The sequence below is a fragment of the Salvelinus namaycush genome, chromosome 27 (assembly GCF_016432855.1).
Source record: "Salvelinus namaycush isolate Seneca chromosome 27, SaNama_1.0, whole genome shotgun sequence".
Classification (NCBI taxonomy): Eukaryota; Metazoa; Chordata; class Actinopteri; order Salmoniformes; family Salmonidae; genus Salvelinus; species Salvelinus namaycush.
This window is the reverse complement of record NC_052333.1, coordinates 27,448,113-27,466,610: the sequence shown is the minus strand read 5'-3', so window position 1 is coordinate 27,466,610 and position 18,498 is coordinate 27,448,113. Positions and strand designations below refer to the sequence as shown.

Sequence of the window (18,498 nt, the reverse complement as noted above, 5' to 3'; positions counted from 1 at the left end):
TATTTGGACAGTGAAATTAACTCAATCATGAAATAAAGGAGAGAAGAAATTGAGGGATAGAAGAATGAAAGGTCAATGAAGAGATGAAGGGAGAATGTCGGTAGGCTATATATGAGAACTGATAGTCTCTTCCCACTCTTTATACAAATGAACAGTTATTGTCAATAGCTTCCCAAATTAAGATAACATAAGATAGCAGTCATCATGGTAGATTTATGCTGGAATCTGTGGCAGGGAGGACATTTAAAGCGCAATCATTGGTTCTTATGGTTCACCACTAACACAAAAATCCCTCTCTCTCACTCGCTGGCTTGCACACACAGACACACAGACACACGCACACACACACACTCAGCTCAGCTCATTAGAAGGAAGCTGATCAGAAGCAGTTATCCAATATCAGTTTCCTTATTATCACTCTATGACAAGACATCAAGAGAAGAGAACAAACTTGCGAGGATTTCAAGCAGACTCTGTTTTCTAGTGTACAAATGTTTTTAAGCCGAGAAACAACAAATTAGATGTCTGAAGTCTACTGTCTTCCAGATAGCTCTTAGATCTCTTATCTTATTCTTTCACTGACCTTGGAGAACCTCAACTCCTCCAACATCTCCAGCTTGGACCCCACCTCCAAGATTTAGAGCATTGTCCTGGGGCTGTGCTGTGCACTGGGCCTCCCTGGTAACATAACTGTCATTGTGGTCATACTGCGCCACTCACTCCAACGCCCAACTTTACTCTGTGCCTTATGCTGAACCTGGCGTCCTCCGACATCCCGTGCCTGGCCAAGGTGCTTGTGTCGATCTATACTCTCCTGCACAGCTGGACTTTGGGCCATGTAGCCTGCAAGCTAGCCACCTTCCTGCTATCCCTCAGCCTGTACACTAACGTGCTAACGGTCCAGCGCTACATCCAGGTGCTATACCTGCAGATGTGGAACCAGCTGGGGCGCAAGGGGGAGGTGGTGCTCCTCTTGGCCCTGTGGGGGTTCACATGCGGCCTGACGTGACCTCTCCCCGCCGTGACCTCTCACGAAGTGCGTGATGAGTGATGCCGACACACGGGCTCCGATGCTGAAAGACTAGCGGTCCTCGTCTTGGAGACCCTTCTGGAGTCCATGGTCCCGTTCTCTATGCTGGTCATGTCCTACTGCTTCCTCCACCGGTGGGTGAACCAGACTGCGCTGTTCAGCAGTGCCAAGTTGACGCGGCTGGTCACCAGTGCGGTGGTTGCATTCTTCATTCTCTGGATCCCTGTGAGCTAACCCTCACTGTACCCATAACAAAATCCCTTAACCCCAACCGCAACAAATTAAGGTTCTCCCAAAAATAAAACATTTTAAGGTGTTTTTGCTTGGTTTTTAGAGCAGCCAATTTAGCTATTTTGTCCTCAATAAAACCCACATTTTGGGTTGCTGACTCTGGGTCTGTATAGCCTACTTTCTATGTATCCATATGGCAGCCTAGATTTGTTATTTTGGTGACCTATCTCTCTTCAAGCTTGACCTCTATTGGTCAAATCCTAAATTGTAATGCTTCTGTCAGCTTTCAAATGCATAAATAAATACACTTTATTTCACGAATACATTGATTTGTTGTTAGAGTACATGTACTTCTGCTTTGGTTCAGAGGAGCTCCAACTTCCCATAAAGTGTTAAACTACTTCAAAATCTTGACAGGTATTTTAGCATTGAGCACAATGGAGAAACACTCTGGATGTATGTAACAACATTTCTGGCTAAATAGATCAATAAAAGCATGCATTTCATACCTTACACCACTCTGATGCCCAACATGGGTTCAACAATGGCCGTTACAGTTTGAACTCCAACACGAAGTAACCAACACTGCCAATCATTTTGCATCATCATGATGATGTGGCTGGGGACACATTTTTGTTAAAAAGTCCAATACTTTGACAACTTGACTACTGACACTCAAACATTTTGGGACTGTATCAACAGTGGGCTAATGAAATAAATAATATATATATATATATTTTGAGTGAAGTTCCCCTTTAAGTAAAACACCCACTCTACACATCATACAGACTGCCATTATGTACTGTGGTCAGAGGAGGGCGACAGTCTGAAGGAGACAAAATCAGCTATTCTACTTTTAAAGGGGAAATCAGCAGTTGCTTCATCTATTTTTGGACTCATAAATGAATTAAATGTTCCCATTGATTCTTAAATAGTATACTGTAACTTACAAATGCCTCATGAGCTTAGTTTAACTGTTGTACCCCATCAGAACGGAAAATAGAAGCTTGTTGTATTCCACTATATAGCCAACATTTTTTCATTTTATTATAATTTTGGTATCATGAATGGTCAGTCCTTTCTCCTTTTTCCAGCCACATCCCTCAGCTTTTTACCGAAACAGGAGAGTAGAAAACTTTTTGTGATTGTTTCAACTGCTGATTTCCGCTTTAAGCTTCATTTACCTTCTGAGACTGACAACCACTTTTGAGAGACATCAACCACGGTGTAAGTGGATCAAACTAGGCCTCATTTAAGATAAAGTTATAGTATATATTGTGTGGTTTAGGATTTTAGTATTCTCAAATCAAATCAAACTTTATTTGTCACATGCGCCGAATACAAGTGTAGACTTTACCGTGAAATGCTTACTTACAAGCCCTTAACCAACAGTGCAGTTCAAGAAGAGTTAAGAAAATAATTACCAAGTAGACTCAAATAAAAAGTAATAATAAAAAGTAACACAATAAGAATAACAATAACGAGGCTATATACAATGGGCACCGGTACCGAGTCAGTGTGCGGGTGTACAGGTTAGTTGAGGTAATTTGTAAATGTAGGTGGGGGTGAAGTGACTATGCATAGATAATAAAACAGCGAGTAGCAGCAAAAGGGAGGTGTACAAAAAGGGGGTGTACAAAAGGGGGCCAATGTAAATTGTCCGGTGGCGATTTTATTAATTGTTCAGCAGTCTTTCTTATGACTTGGGGGTAGAAGCTGTTAAGGAGCCTTTTGGTCCTAAACTTGGCTTTCCGGTACCGCTTGCCGTGCGGTAGCAGAGAAAACAGTCTATAACTTGGGTGACAGGAGTCTCTGACAATTGTATGGGCTTTCCTCTGACACTTCCTATTATATAGGTCCTGGATGGCAGGAAGCTTGACCCAGTGATGTACTGGGCCGTTCGCATTACCCTTTGTAGAGCCTTACGGTCAGATGCCAAGCAGTTGCCATACCAGGCGGTGATGCAACGGTCAGGATGCTCTCGATGGTGCAGCTGTAGAACCTTTTGAGGATCTGGGGACCTATGCCAAATCTTTTCAGTCTGCTGAGGGGGAAAAGGTTTTGTCGTGCTCTCTTCACGACTGTCTTGGTATGTTTGGACCGTGATGTGGACACCAAGGAACTTGAAACTCAAGACCGGCTCCACTACTGTCACGCCCTGACCTTAGAGATCCTTTTTATGTCTCTATTTTGGTTGGTCAGGGTGTGAGTTGGGGTGGGCATTCTATGTTGTGTTCTATGTTGTCTAGTTCTATGTGTTTGGCCGGGTGTGGTTCTCAATCAGAGGCAGCTGTCTATCGTTGTCTCTGATTGAGAACCATACTTAGGTATCCTTTTCCCACCTGTGTTTGTGGGTAGTTGTTTTCTGTTTTGTGTGTTTTCACCTTACAGAACTGTTTCGTCGTTTCGTTCACTGTCTTTGTTGTTTTTGTTGTCATTCAGTGTTCAGTTTATTTAATTAAATTACAATGAATACTTACCACACTGCATGTTGGTCCGATGATTCCTATTCCTCATCATCAGATGAGGAGAGTCGTTACAACTACAGCCCCGTCGATGTAAATGGGGACCTGTTCGGCCTGCCTTTTCATGTAGTCCACGATCAGCTCCTTTGTCTTGCTCACATTGAGGGAGAGGTTGTTGTCCTGGCACCACACTGCCAGTTCTCTGACCTCCTCCCTATAGGCCGTCTCATCGTTGTCGGTGATCAGGCCTACCACTGTTGTGTTGTCAGCAAACTTAATGATGGTGTTAGATTCGAGTTTGGCCACGCAGTCGTGGGTGAACAGGGAATACAGGAGGGGACTAAGTACACACCCCCGAGGGGCCGGCCCGTCAGGAAGTCCAGGATCCAGTTGCAGAGAGAGGTGTTTAGTCCCAGAGTCCTTAGCTTAGTGGTGAGCTTCGTGGGCACTATGGTGTTGAACGCTGAGCTGTAGTCAATGAACAGCATTCTCACATAGGTCTTCCTTTTGTCCAGGTGAGAAAGGGCAGTCTGTAGTGCAATTGATATTGCGTCATCTGTGGATTTGTTGGGGCGGTATGCAAATTGGAGCGGGTCTAGGGTGTCCGGGAGGATGCTGTTGTCAGCCATGACCAGCCTTTCAAAGCACTTCATGGCTACTGACGTGAGTGCCACAAGGCGGTAATCAATTAGGCATGTTACCTTCGCTTCCTTGGGCACAGGGACTATGGTGGTCTGCTTGAAACATGTAGGTATTACAGACTCGGTCAGGGAAAGGTTGAAAATGTCAGTGAAGACACTTGACAGTTGGTCCACGCATGCTTTGAGTAAACGTCCTGGTAATCCATCTGGCCTAGCGGCTTTGTGAATGTTGATCTGTTTAAAAGTTTTGTTCACATCGGCTACTGAGAGCGTTATCACCAAGAAAAGCTGGTGCTCTCATGCATGCTTCAGTGTTGCTTGCCTCGAAGCGAGCATAAAATAAATTTAGCTCGTCTGCAAGGCTCGCGTCACTGGCCAGCTCGCGTCTGGGTTTCCCTTTGTAGTCTGTATAGTTTTCAAGCTCTGCCACATCCGACGAGCGTCAGAACCGGTGTAGTAGGATTCAATCTTAATCCTGTATTGACGCTTTGCTTGTTTGATGGTTCATCTGAGGGCATAGTGGGATTTCTTATCAGCGTCCAGATTAGTCTCACAGTAGGCCTAACTTTGAAAATTGCTGACTTCATTTATCTGTGTGTGTGCACGTGCACGTTGCGTGTATTTGTGTAAATGATGAAAGCTTTGCATATCTGTCCTGCCTCACTGCTTCTCATACTTTTAAAACCCCAGTGTTGATCAGTGACTGTTCACTCCTTTCAGAGCCACTGACACGCAGCACAATGATGATGTCACTGATTCTACTGCTGTGGACACTGGGGCTCCTTGTTCAGGGTGAGAGACACTTTGACTAACTTTGATTCATGATGGGTTTGGCTTCAGATTTAAACTTAGCTTGTGAATATTGCAGATAATTTTTTTTAATCTTCTGGTTTTGCCTGATATATTTCATGATAGTATTTGGAAAATTAGCCATCTCTATTTGTTTTGATAACCTTACTAATCCGCCATTCTTCACTTTTGTTTTATTTTTCAGAATCATCAGGAGATATAATTCTGACCCAGTCACCTAAATCTCAGTCTGTTAGTCCAGGAGAGTCTGTCTCTATCAGCTGTACAGCCAGTTCAAGTACTGGTAATTATCTCCACTGGTACCTGCAGAAACCTGGAGAAGTTCCTAAACTCCTGGTTTATTCTGGTACAAACCGTCAGTCTGGGATTCCAGGTCGTTTCAGTGGGAGTGGATCTGGTAGTTCATATACTCATTACACTCTGACCATCAGTGGAGTCCTGGCTGAAGATGCAGGAGATTACTACTGTCAGCAGGGTGGTTATTATCCGTTCACACAGTGTTAGAGCGTCGTACAAAAACCTCCTTCAGCTAAAGAGGAACTGTTCTGACTCAACAGCTGCAGAGCTACAGAGTCTCCCGTATTCTAGTATTCTAAACACCAATTCTTTTAAATATGACACATACTGTACATATCGCTCAATATATTCTGCAAAAATGTTACATCTTTGTTTAACACACTGGGACCACTAAGGATACAGAGCTGTAGATAATGATTTATTTTGAAGGACATGTTGAACAAAATTCAGAATAGGTGTAGATTTATTTTCACGCTTTGATTTATCTTCATACTGTAAGAAGCAGTCTTTTCATTACACAATAGCATGAATGTGGATCCTGTCTGAACCCAACTATTCATGCCCTGCTCAACTTCTATACCCCTCCAACCTTGAAGGAGTGAATACAGTCATATCGATTCCATTCAAGAAGTACTACTTTAATAATATTATTATACATGTGTCACAAATAAATGCAGTCTACATACTGTATACAAAGCCATAAAAAGACTGTGAATTCCCCGATTTGAACGTTATGCAAAGTCCAGTGTAAAGTCTGCTTCCCCAGCCCATGTTCAGTTCTTTAGTCAGACACACAGCTGCCCCAGTCCCAGAGGATTTGAGGCTGAGTGATTGTGAGCTCTGGTTGGGTTGAAACTCAGATTTACATGGGCAGGGTGACCGCAACACTCCCAGAATAGAGCAGTACCATGGCCAGATGTTCACCTGTTAACAGAGAGTTCCATTGAGCTTGGAGCACATGGCTTCAGTATTGGTAACATCCAGAGTCATATATTTAGAGAGTTAGGCCAACTTTTAGAGTTTAATATTGTTCTAATTCTAGACATTCAGTTACACAGCATTGTTGTAATGTTAATGGGGAGTTACTATGCCTGCCACAGAATGTTGAAGTGTCATGTAAATGCATCATAATGCAGAAACCTCAATGCCCTCTTTAATACATGGTTCTGGTAACATCATAAAGACTGATGAGTCTAGAGAACATGGCTTCAGTATTAGTATCACTGTAGATATCATTTTGACTGGCACCAAATGTGGCCCAATCAGCCAAACATTCATTGAGAGAGGTTGATTGAGCAAAATGTTCTTGTAAAATCACTTTCCAGGGCAGAGAGCTCACCATTCCTATTGAAAATGCAAAAAATCAAACGATCTCAATGTCTACTGGTAAAACTCATGAAGTAATGATATCCAGGCAAACCATTTAAAATATTGAATGTCTTTATTATCTCAACATGTCAGAACCAACAGCATTACAGTAATAAGGTTCAGAACACATGTGATATGAAAGCCAAGCAGATCTATTTGACATCAGAATCAGACAATTATTCTGTTGTTTGTTCCATTATGCTAAATGCTCCAGCTGGAGGAAGGATTCCCACACAGGATCCAGCCCAGCATTAGACCAGTGTGCTGGTATTGCTGGAACAGTAAGAAGGAGAGGTGCAGAGTAAAAACAGTGGAGTCAGAGGGGGGAGCTCATTAATCAGAACACTGGTCTCTCCTCAGTGTCTCAGAGAGAGGAGACTGGGAGCCCTGGGTGGCCTCACAGATCACAGAGCCCACCTTCTTCCACTGGTCGACAGGGAGGGCCAGGGTGCTGCTCCAGCTGTAGTGGCCGTCCTTCTCCAGGACCCCGGGGCTCCCGGTCACCTTCCAGGTGTTACTGCTGCTACCGTCCACCTTCCAGCTCAGCTTCCAGTCTGAGGGGAATCCCTTGTTGGCCAGGCACATGAGAGTGGCCTTGCCCTGCTGCAGCTCCACACTGGAGGGGGGCAGGACTGTCAAGGTGGGACGAACATCACCTAAAAGACAGGTAGGAAGTTAAAGAGAGGGGAACTATCAATCAATCATCAGACTGATATGACAATAATGATGCAGTAGTTTTACATCTTAGATGTAAATGAAGGCTTTGTCCATCAGTAGGTTTCTGTTCCTCAAACAAACAGACAGTTAGTTTATCAGTCTTTATGTCACTCTTTCACTTCCCTTTGACTAGCTACTGAAGCATATTAGAACTACATGAGATGACTGAAAATACATTGAACTATCTTCAAAATGGAACTATTTAAAATGTGAAATATTTCAGCATACTTCCTCCCTTATTGTAATGGAATAAACTCCTAGGAATCAAACTGCATTTCATTATTATTTATTATAATACTTATTTTAAAGAACATTTCACAGAATGTATGAACAATTCTTAAATTATGAATTAAATTACAATTGGTTGATAATATGCCTATGCTGAAGAAATAAATTCCAGTTGTCTGTAAACATCTAACAATGATATACATTTAATTTAAAAGACACACTAAAACATTTAGTTTTAATTTATCGAAAGAAAATGAATAAAGTTATGTGTAATTTACAAGATATTATATCAAATTGAAAATAAACCTATATTCATATGAACAGCAGAAAAGCTGGACTTCGCAAGACAGCAAGTCTTTTCAATAGACTGCAAATAGCAAATAAAACAGCAATATGTGATCAAATAAGATAGCAAAATAGTAAATAGCAAATAGATAGCAAAGCTAAGCAAAACGTTGCAGCTGAATGCTGAAGGAGTACATTTAAGTTGAATATAACCATCTTACAACAATTATATACATTTAAAAGACATATTTAAATAAATTGAATAGTGATATTATTTACGAGAATGGGTCTGTTAACCAAAAATAATAGCTTCAAATTTGAGGTTTAACTAAAATATATTTTTACACAAATGGGGACTCTTATGAAGAGAATAACTCTTTTACCAAAAACATAACTATGCATAGCATTTATTTCAATTTTAATCTTAGTTTCTTCTCTCACAAGATCATCAATGCATCTATATGAAAGGTCAGAACATTTTCTTTATTAGAGGTAGGTAAACTTACTTCCAACATCCAGTCTAGTGCCTCCACCAAAAGTGTACCACAGTGATACGATCTCATTCAGCGGTCGTACAAAAACCTCTGACACTGTAGAGACACTGCTTTTGCTCTTTGTAAATCTACATTTATCTAAACCACTCTGATTTCAACAGTATCCCTGTTCCAAATGAATACACACTGTATTACCTTGTTTGATATATTACATCTTGAATAGGCATTATAATTTAACTATATTTACAACTAAGGAAAATAAATGCGAAACAAATTCTCCAAAAATATATATACATTTCTACTTTCTATTTAAGGGAGTTGTAATATTGTTAAGAAAAGGTATTAGATTTTGATGTCAGAGGTCAAGATATAGAACTGAATACTTACTGCCAACACTCAGTTTGGTCCCTCCACCGAAAGTCCACCACAGTGATAGAGTCTGATTGACTGGCTGTACAAAAACCTCCAGACAGACACAGAGGGGAATGATAACAGAGACATGGAACTGATGCCCCCTACTGGTACACTCTGGAACTCCAGTAGACTGGACACATTCACGTTCCCCATTAAACTTCCAACAGTATGAAAACTGCTGTGGATTATGTTGATATACAGTGACTTCAGAAAGTTTTCACAGCCTTTGACTTCTTCCACATTTTGTTGTCTAACAGCCTGAATTGAATGGGGACTTTTTAAGATAGTTAAAGAGTGTGATGGCTGTGATAGGAGAAAACTGAGCATGGATCAACAACATTATACGGTAGTTACTCCTCAATACAGTACTAACCTACATGACAGAGTGAAAAGAAGGAAGCCTGTGCAGAATACAAATATTCCAAAACATTCATCCTGTTTGTAATAAGGCACTAAAGTAAAACTGCAAAAATGTGGCAGAGAAATTAACTTTATGTCCTGAATACAAAGTGTTATGTTTGGGGCAAATCCAATAAAACACATCACTGAGTACCACTCTTCATATTTTCAAGCATGGTGGAGGCTCCATGTTATGGGTATGCTTGTCATCGGCAAGGACTCTAGAGTTTTTGGGGGGGATAAATTAAATGGAATAGAGCTAAGCACAGGCAAAATCTTAGAGATAAAGTTGGTTCAGTCTGCTTTCCACCAGAAACTGGGAGACAAATTCATCTTTCAGCAGGACAATAACTTAAAACACAAGACCAAATATACACTGGAGTTCCTTACCAAGATGACATTGAATGTTTCTGAGTGGCCTACATGTAGTTACAGTTTTGAACTTAGATCGTTGACAAAAATATGACAATCCAGTAGAATCCCATCTTGTTACAAAACAAAATGTGGAAAAAGTCACACAAGTCCAAATTTTTTACATTATTATTAATAAAAAGATCTGTCAGCTGTATTTTGCGGAAGAGTCACACTGTCTGGAACATTCTCCCTAGTAAGTGGTACCTGCTCCACGGAGCAAGCATATGCTAGGCAGGACGTTAGATACTCTAGTGTGTTCAAACAGTATCGTCAGCGTTTGATTGATTTTAGCTGCCGGTTATGGGCGGGACATGCAGAAGGTATGTTTGTATTTTAATTTGATCAAGCTATGTAGCCTTTTGATTCATTCTTGATGAATAAATACAACGGAAATGTTTTGTTGATTCTTTGTAATACTCGCCACCTAGCAATTTTATCAGGTTGTCTTTAGCTAGCCAGCTAGAAAGGTTCTCAATCTCCCGTCCTCATAATTAGCTATCAATCTCTTGCCCTCAGAACAGCCCAGCCTCAATTCGTCAGGGCATGGACTCTACAAGGTGTTGAAAGTGTTCCACAAGGATGCTGGCCCATGTTGACTCCAATGCTTGTCACAGTTGTGTTAAGTTGGCTGGATGTCCTTTGAGTGGTGGACCATTCTTGAAACAAAAGTTGAGCATGAAAAACCCAGCAACGTTGCAGTTCTTAATATAAACCGGTGTGCCTGGCACCTACTACCTACCATACCCCATTCAAAGGCGATTCAATCTTTTGTTTTGCCAATTCACCTTCTGAATGGCACATAATACACAATCCATGTCTCAATTGTCTCAAGGCTTAAAAATGCTTCTTTAACCTGTGTCCTCCCCTTCATCTACACGGATTGAAGTGGATTTAACAAGTGACATCAATAAAGGATCATAGCTTTCACCTAGATTCACCTGTTCAGTCCTTGTCATGGAAAGAGCAGGTGTCCTTAATGTTTTGTACACTCAGTGGAAGGTGATTTGTAGATCTGTCAGTCGGCATTCGCCTGCACTGTCTGCTGCAATGTCGAACATGTAAGGATCGACGCTGGAGATGAGAAGCAGGTACAGGGAGTGAACATTTAATAACCACGGACAGGAACAGAAAACGGAAACAACAACAATGCTGACACGGGGACGAAACAGAGCAAACAGACAGATATAGGGAAGGCAATGAAAACGTGAAGGAGTCCAGGTGAGTACAATGCACGCTGATGCGCGTAATGATGGTGACCGGTGTGCGTAATGAAAGGCCTGGCGCCCTCGAGAGCCAGAGAAGGAGAGCGGGAGCAGGCGTGACAGAACAAACCCAAGGAGGGATGTTGTGGGAGGTGCCTCTGCGACAGTTGAAGTAAGCATGTCTCCAACCCCCATATCACACACTCACAAACTGAAAAGATGTGTGTACATTGAACAATCAATTGGTGAGAGAGGGACTCAAGTATCACATTTATTTGTACATATCCACTGTGTACATGATTTGTGGCAAATCTGTTTCAATCATGTCTTTGGTCACTTTCACGTGGGTCAAACAAAAACATCCTAATGATTGGTAGACAATAGAGTCTCCCGCATTGCAGGTGATGGCTGCAAGTTACAACTGGTGAGGAGGAACTGCAGAAACTTGCAGTCGACTACAGTCAAAACTTCATGACCTTTGATGAAATGGTTTTTGTAAAGTTCATGCAGTTGTTATGTAGGCTCAAGTCAGAATTTTGCAATGTTGAACAAACCCAAGGAGTGAAGTTGTGGGAGGTGACAGATGCACCTCAGTGCAACATGGCAGTGTTGTCATTGTTTCTAAATGTTTTTCTTCATAATGTTGAAATGAACATGTCTCCAAGCCCCAGATCACACACTCACAAACTGAAAAGATGTGTGTACATTGAACAATCAATTGGTGAGAGAGAGACTCAAGTCTCACATACATTTTTATGTGTCCACTGTCTACTTGATTTGTAGCAAAGCTGTTTCAGTCATGTCTTTGGTCAGTATTGACAGACCCACCCATCCACATTGCATAGTCGTCTGAGGTTCTGATCACGTTCATAAACACTCAGTGAGACTTGAGAAGGATTATGAATTCTGCTTGGAATGAATGGACTGGCTGTTTGAGATGGTGACAGTTACTGTAAAAGGTTGAGGTTTCAACTGACAAAAGATAATATTTGGACAGTGAATCTAACTCAATCATGAAATAAAGGAGAGAAAACTTGAGGGATAGAAGAAGGAAAGGTCAATGATGAGATGAAGGGAGAATGCCTGTAGACTATATATGAATACTGATAGTATCTTCCCACTCTGTGTATCTGCAGATAAATGTGCTTTATACAAATTACCAGTTATTGTCAATAGCGTCCCAAATTAAGATAACATAAGACAGCAGTCAATTACAGTTGTTTCTGAATGCTTAAACACTAACAGTGATTCTTAAAGCACTATCTCTGAAACCATTAACACTTGTAGCCAATGCATTTACCAAGTGAGCCAAACTGAATGCACGTTCTCTGCTTACACTCAGGTTGTAATTTTATAACACACTTCTAGCAAAACTGTATACATTGGTCTCTACATTGCTACACTATTTCACCAATTGCCTTTCCACATTGACACATGTGAAAACACTTTCAGACAATGAGTTCACTTACAAGTCAGAGCTTGAGCATTATAAATAGGCTACATGTAAATATTTGGTTTACATTTTTAGTCATTTAGCAGATGCTCTTATCCAGAGCAACTTACAGCAGAGTGCATACATTTTATTACATTTTTTTACATTTCACATACTGAGACAAGGATATCCCTACCAGCCAAACCCTCCCTAACCCGGACGACGCTATGCCAATTGTGCGTCGCCCCACGGACCTCCCGGTTGCGACAGAGCCTGGGCGCGAACCCAGAGACTCTGGTGGCGCAGCCCTAGACCACTGCGCCACCCGGGAGGCGGGTTGTTTAGACAACAATGGAGGCCAATATTACGTGTCTGAGATTGTTTTAAATGGTATCTGTGAAAGACAAACAATTTAGTGTCCATTTTGTTTACTTTCTGCTCACTTTATTGCATTAGTGAGCCCTCAAATGATAATTTAGCCTTTTTTGCTACATAGGTCATCTGCCTTTTTTTCAATTATTTTCCATTGGACAAAAGATTTAACCCACATGTTGGCTTAGGTTTTTTTTGCCAAACTAACAATGTCTTACTGTATTTAAATTATTTTATTTGATTTCAACTAACTTATGTTTAAATTCAATTATTACTATTGGTATAGTAAGAGGGGTGAGAACTAGAGGATGAGGAGGTGAAGAAGTAAGAGGAGGAGGAGGTGAAGTAGGACGGGGGAGAAAGAGAGGACGGGGAAGAAGAGGAAGCAGAAGGGGAGTCAAGAACACAATAACTGATGAAATCAGAGCAACTGTGGTTGACCATGTTGTCAACCATGGGATGAGCAGGAGGGAGGCTGGGCAACAGGTTCAACCAAATCTGAGCCATTATACTGTTGCAGGTATCATCCAGATATTTCTAAATGAGAACCAGTAAGTAACTAAGTGCTGTCGTCTTACTGGTACAGTAATATGTACTGTACTTTCATAATGAGAAGGTACTATCACTAAAACCATTCAAATGTTTTTACAGAACTGCAGCAAAACCAGTATCTGGTGGTCGACTGTTCCCCCCAGAGCAGGAGACCCCCATTGTAAATATGGTCATTGCAAATAACTGCATCAGACTGAGAGAACTGCAGGACCACATAATGGCAGATAACACCCTATTCCAAAACGTCAACAGAGTGAGTCTCTCTGTACGGTCTCGTCTACTGAAACACAATAAAATTAGGATGAAGCAGCTGTACAGAGTACCTTTGGAAAGAAACTCAGACCGTGTAAAACAACTGAGATATGAATATGTGAACGTAAGCTATACTATCCTATCACTGGTACTGGATCTGGAAGTGTATGGTGCTACATCATATTGACTGATCCCTGTCTTTTCCTATTGTGCTACATTGTTTTTGGAGCTAGAAGCAGATGCAGTGCATCATGAGCTAATATATGTCGACGAGGCAGGTTTCAACCTTGCAAAAACAAGGGGCCGCGGCAGAAATATAATCGGACACCGTGCCATCATCAACGTCCCTGGACAACGTGATGGCAACAAAAGAATGTGTGCGGCTATTAGTCAAAACGGCGTCCTTCACCATCATGCAATCCTAGGCCCATACAACACTGCACACATTATCACCTTTCTGGACACCCTCCACAACAGACTAATCTCTAATGACCAGTGGCCAGATCAGCCCAGGTACGTTATCATCTGGGACAATGTTAGTTTCCACCGGGCTGCTGTGGTCCGCAATTGGTTCACAGGTGAATCTCTTTTATCGCACTCAATCTCCCCCCATAACCTCTGTTCTTGAATCCTATTGAAGCATTCTTCATTGCATGGCGTTGGAAGGTGTATGATAGCCAGCCCCACCAACGCATACCCTTTCTACAGGCAATGGAGGAGGCTTGTGGAGAAATCGATCAGGGGTCATGCCAGGCCTGGATACAGCACTCCAGGCGATACTTTCTATGCTGCCTAGCTCAAGACAACATCACATGTGATGTGGATGAAGTCTTATGGCCAGACCCATAAAGAAGGCGAGATGTAGCCTCATTTTCTTCTTTCCTTTTTTCCCCTAGCACAAATGTTTTTGTTTTCTTCTACTGCGCTTTTGGTGTTTGAGGAGTGTTAGAACATTTTGAGAACTTTTCCCCCTTATTTGTATTGATAGTGTGTTACATTCGGAATACACATCCATACTTTACACATTTGGATACCTGTGTGTATGTGTGTTTACTACATGTATGACAAAACTTTATTGCAAACTGCTATGCACTGCACACTGAAAAAGTAAAAGCCACAAGTGTTTTTAATTTATACTATCAGTGCGTAGTTGGTGCTTCGTGCTTATTCAAATGATGGTTTGTGTGTACTGTATTGACGCAAATTTTCTTTTTTAAAGAGTTTGAAGAGCTTTGCAAGAATTGTTTGCTTTTCAAGAGATGTATAATGTTTTGCCTGTTTGGTGTAAAGTTTTGTGGTTAGTGTGTAGAGTTTAGCAAAAATAGCCTATGGTTTCAAAGATAGTGACTAAGCAATCAGATAAAAATGCAAAAGCAATCATCCCACTGGGCACAGATGTCATTTCAATGTCTGTTCCACGTTGGTTCAACATAATTTCATTGAAATAATGTGGAAACGTGGTGCAGCGGTCTAAGGCACTGCATCGCAGTGCTTGAGGCATCAATACAGTCCCGGGTTCGATCTGGGCGTACAGTTGGCCTAGCGTTGTCTGGGATAGGGGAGAGTTTGGCCTGCCGGGATTTCCTTGTCCCATCACGCTCTAGTGACTCCTTGTGGTGCGCCGGGCGCCTGCAAGCTGACTTCGGGCGCCTGCAAGCTGACTTTGGGCGCCTGCAATTTGACTTCAGTCGCCAGCTGGACAGTGTTACCTCCAACACGTTGGTGCGGCTGGCTTCCGGGTTAAGCGAGCAGTGTGTCAAGAAGCAGTGCGACTTGGCAGGGGTGTGTTTTGGAGGACGCATGGCCCTCGACCTTCGCAAGAATGTAACTACCAATTGGATATCACAAAAATTGGGGGGGAAAAAATAAAACACACACAGACAGACAGACAGCTCATCAGGAGGAATCTGACCAGAGGTAGTTAACCCACACCTTTCACTTATTATCACTCTATGACATGAGATCAAGAGAAGAGAAAAACGTTTTTTAAATTCAAGCAGACTCTGTTTTCTAGTGCAGAGACTGTTTTAACAGTATACATTTTCCTTGAGAAACAAAGAATTTGATGTCTAAAGTCTACTGTCTGCCAGATAGCTCTTAGATCTCTTATCTTTCATCGACCATGGAGCACCTGAACTCCTCCAACACCTCCAGCATGGACACCACCTCCCCGGATTTAGGTCGCTTGATTTCGAACATCGTCCTGGGGCTGTGATGTACACTGGGCCTCCCTGGTAACACAGCGGATCTGGTGGTCATTCTGCGCAGCTCGTCCCGACACCCCAACTTTACCCTGTGTCTCATGCTGAACCTGGCGTCCTCCGACATCTTGTACATGGCCGCGTGTGGATCTATACTCTCCTACCTGGCTGGACTCTGGGCCACCTGCAAGCTGTGTGTATAGCCTGTACTTTCTATGTATCCATAGGGTAGCCTAGATATGTTCCTTTGGTGATCCAACCCACATTCAAGCTTGACCTCCATTGGTCAAATCCTAAATTCTATTGCTTCTCATATTTCCCATTCATGAATAAATAGATTTTGTTTTCATGAATAAAAATATATTTTATTTCTCTTACAGTATGCTACATAGAGGCTACTTCTGCTTTCGTTCAGACGAGCTCCATCTTCCCATAATGTGTTAAACTACTTCATCACACTTGTTAAGTTGCCTCATTCTATGTCAAAATCTTGACAGTTATTTTAGCATTGAGCACAAAGGAAAAACACATTAGATCTATGCAACAACATTTCTGCCTAAATAGATCAATAAAATAATGCATTTCATACCTTACACCACTCTGATGCCCAACATGGGTTCAACCATGTACATTTCAAGAAGTGAGACAACTTGCCAACACTGCCAAACAAAATGTTTCTGGACCAAATGAAGGTAGAAATTGCCATATATGTCAGATGTAAAACATTTGGTACATGGACAGACACATTTATCTCCACCCAAAGTATCATACCTTTCGGTTCAAAACAAGTGTCACGGCCGTTGCTGGAAGAAGACCAAGGTGCAGCGTGGTCAGCGTACATTTTCTTTTATTTGTTAAAATGTCGTCAACAAAACAATAAATAACAAAAACACCCGTGAAGCTTACAGGGCAGGGCGTAAGTGCCACTAACAAAGTCAACTTCCCACACTGAAAGGAGGGCTACCTAAGTATGGCTCAGAGACAACAATAGACAGCTGTCCCTGATTGAGAACCACAGAAATACAAAAATCATAGAAAACAAAAACATAGAATGCACACCCCAAATCACAACCTGACCAAACCAAATATAGACATAAAAAGGCTCTCTAAGGTCAGGGTGTGACAACAAGAAAAAGGCTAAATCCTAAATATTTATACTGTAAACCATGTATTCAACACTATAGGCTATATTTCTACATAAATGAGAAGCCCTCAACACCTCTGATATCAGATATGAATGATATGATTGTGTCAGTCCTCCCTCCTCCCTCTGCCACTAATCTTTAGACCCCAGTGTAGATGCCAAGAATGACAGTCCATGAGATCGACATGGCACGGTAGTTTAAAACATATTTTGAAACTATAACAGTTTTTTGTGGTTACGATAGGGTAATAAAACCATGAGCTGAGGCACATCCCAGTAATGCTTGAATAGGTGCTGACTAATGGAAAGTAAATTGTCCAAAAGTAATGAAAGAAAGTTGCACACTACATATGCGTAAAATATGAGACATTTGCATAGCTGTCCTGCCTCATTGCTCTTCATACTTTAAATAACCCAGTGTTGATCAGTGACTGTTCACTCCTTTCAGAGCCACTGACACACAGCACAATGATGATGTCACTGATTCTACTGCTCGGGACACTGGGGCTCCTTGTTCAGGGTGAGAGATACTTAGACTAACTTTGATTCATTAAGGATTTGGCTTCAGAGTTACACTTCATTCGTTAATTTAACAGTTTTAAAAAAAACATTTTGCTTAAAAAGCTGTGCTTTACGATATGCTTGTTGTTGTGATAACCTTATTAATCAGTCATTCTTCACTGTTGTTTAATTTTCAGAATCATCAGCAGATATAATTCTGACCCAGTCTCCTAAATCTCAGTCTGTTAGTCCAGGAGAGTCTGTCTCTATCAGCTGTACAGCCAGTTCAAGTACTCGTAATAATCTCCACTGGTACCTGCAGAAACCTGGAGAAGCTCCTAAACTCCTGGTTTATTCTGCTACAACCCGTCAGTCTGGGATTCCAGGTCGTTTCAGTGGGAGTGGATCTGGTAGTTCATATACTCATTACACTCTGACCATCAGTGGAGTCCAGGCTGAAGATGCAGCAGATTACTACTGTCAGCAGGGTTACAGCAATCCGTTCACACAGTGTTAGAACGTCGTACAAAAACCTCCTTCAGCTAAAGAGGAACTGCTCTGTCTCAACAGCTGCAGAGCTACAGATTCTCCCGTGTTCTAATCACAAATTATTTGAAATATGACACTACAATACAATAATGTAATTGGTTAGACTGTCTACGGACTATGATAACGTACATATCTCTCAATATTTTCGGCAAAAATGTTAAATCTTTGTAAACACACTGGGACCACTAAGGGTATAGAGCTGTAGAAAATGCTTTCTTTTGAAGGACGTGTTGAACAAAATTCAGAATAGGTTTAGATTTTTTTTACGCTTTGATTTAAATTCATATTGTAAGAACCAATTTCAGTACGCAATAGGATGAATGTTGACCCTGTCCGAACCCAACCCAGAAAGAGAGAATGCAGTCGTATCATTTGCATTCAAGAAGTACCACTTTGACATCATTATGATACAGTATATCTGTCACAAATAAATGTAGTCTACGTAGCCATATAAAGACCTGAGAGGGAAGTCCGCAACTTGAACTTTATGCAAAGTCCAG

At 41.5% G+C, this 18,498-nt stretch overlaps 1 protein-coding gene and 1 gene segment (V, D, J or C); one reads left to right on the top strand and one right to left on the bottom strand.

The window, feature by feature from the left end:
- Positions 1–6,896: 6,896 nt before the first annotated feature.
- Positions 6,897–15,940, bottom strand: LOC120022320 (immunoglobulin lambda-like polypeptide 5). Its single transcript, XM_038966217.1, has 3 exons — positions 15,725–15,940; positions 8,954–9,110; positions 6,897–7,498 (listed from the first exon to the last, which is right to left on the bottom strand). The coding sequence occupies exons 1-3, from the start codon at positions 15,938–15,940 to the stop codon at positions 7,176–7,178; spliced, it is 696 nt and encodes a 231-aa protein (XP_038822145.1). The 3' UTR covers positions 6,897–7,175.
- Positions 15,941–17,401: 1,461 nt separating this feature from the next.
- On the top strand, positions 17,402–17,966 carry LOC120022196. The segment is given in 2 exon segments: positions 17,402–17,468; positions 17,647–17,966. Coding segments are annotated over 2 exon segments (372 nt in total).
- Positions 17,967–18,498: the final 532 nt, after the last annotated feature.

What these genes read in the sequence shown, in the direction of transcription:
- LOC120022320 (XM_038966217.1), bottom strand. Translation starts at nt 15,940, where the DNA reads ATGTACAAGATGTCGGAGGACGCCAGGTTCAGCATGAGACACAGGGTA. An exon ending in AGGAGTTCAGGTGCTCCATG is followed by an intron (nt 9,111 to 15,724) that starts GTCGATGAAAGA and finishes GAATGTGTCCAG; the next exon opens with TCTACTGGAGTTCCAGAGTG. An exon ending in GACCAAACTGAGTGTTGGCA is followed by an intron (nt 7,499 to 8,953) that starts GTAAGTATTCAG and finishes CCTGTCTTTTAG; the next exon opens with GTGATGTTCGTCCCACCTTG.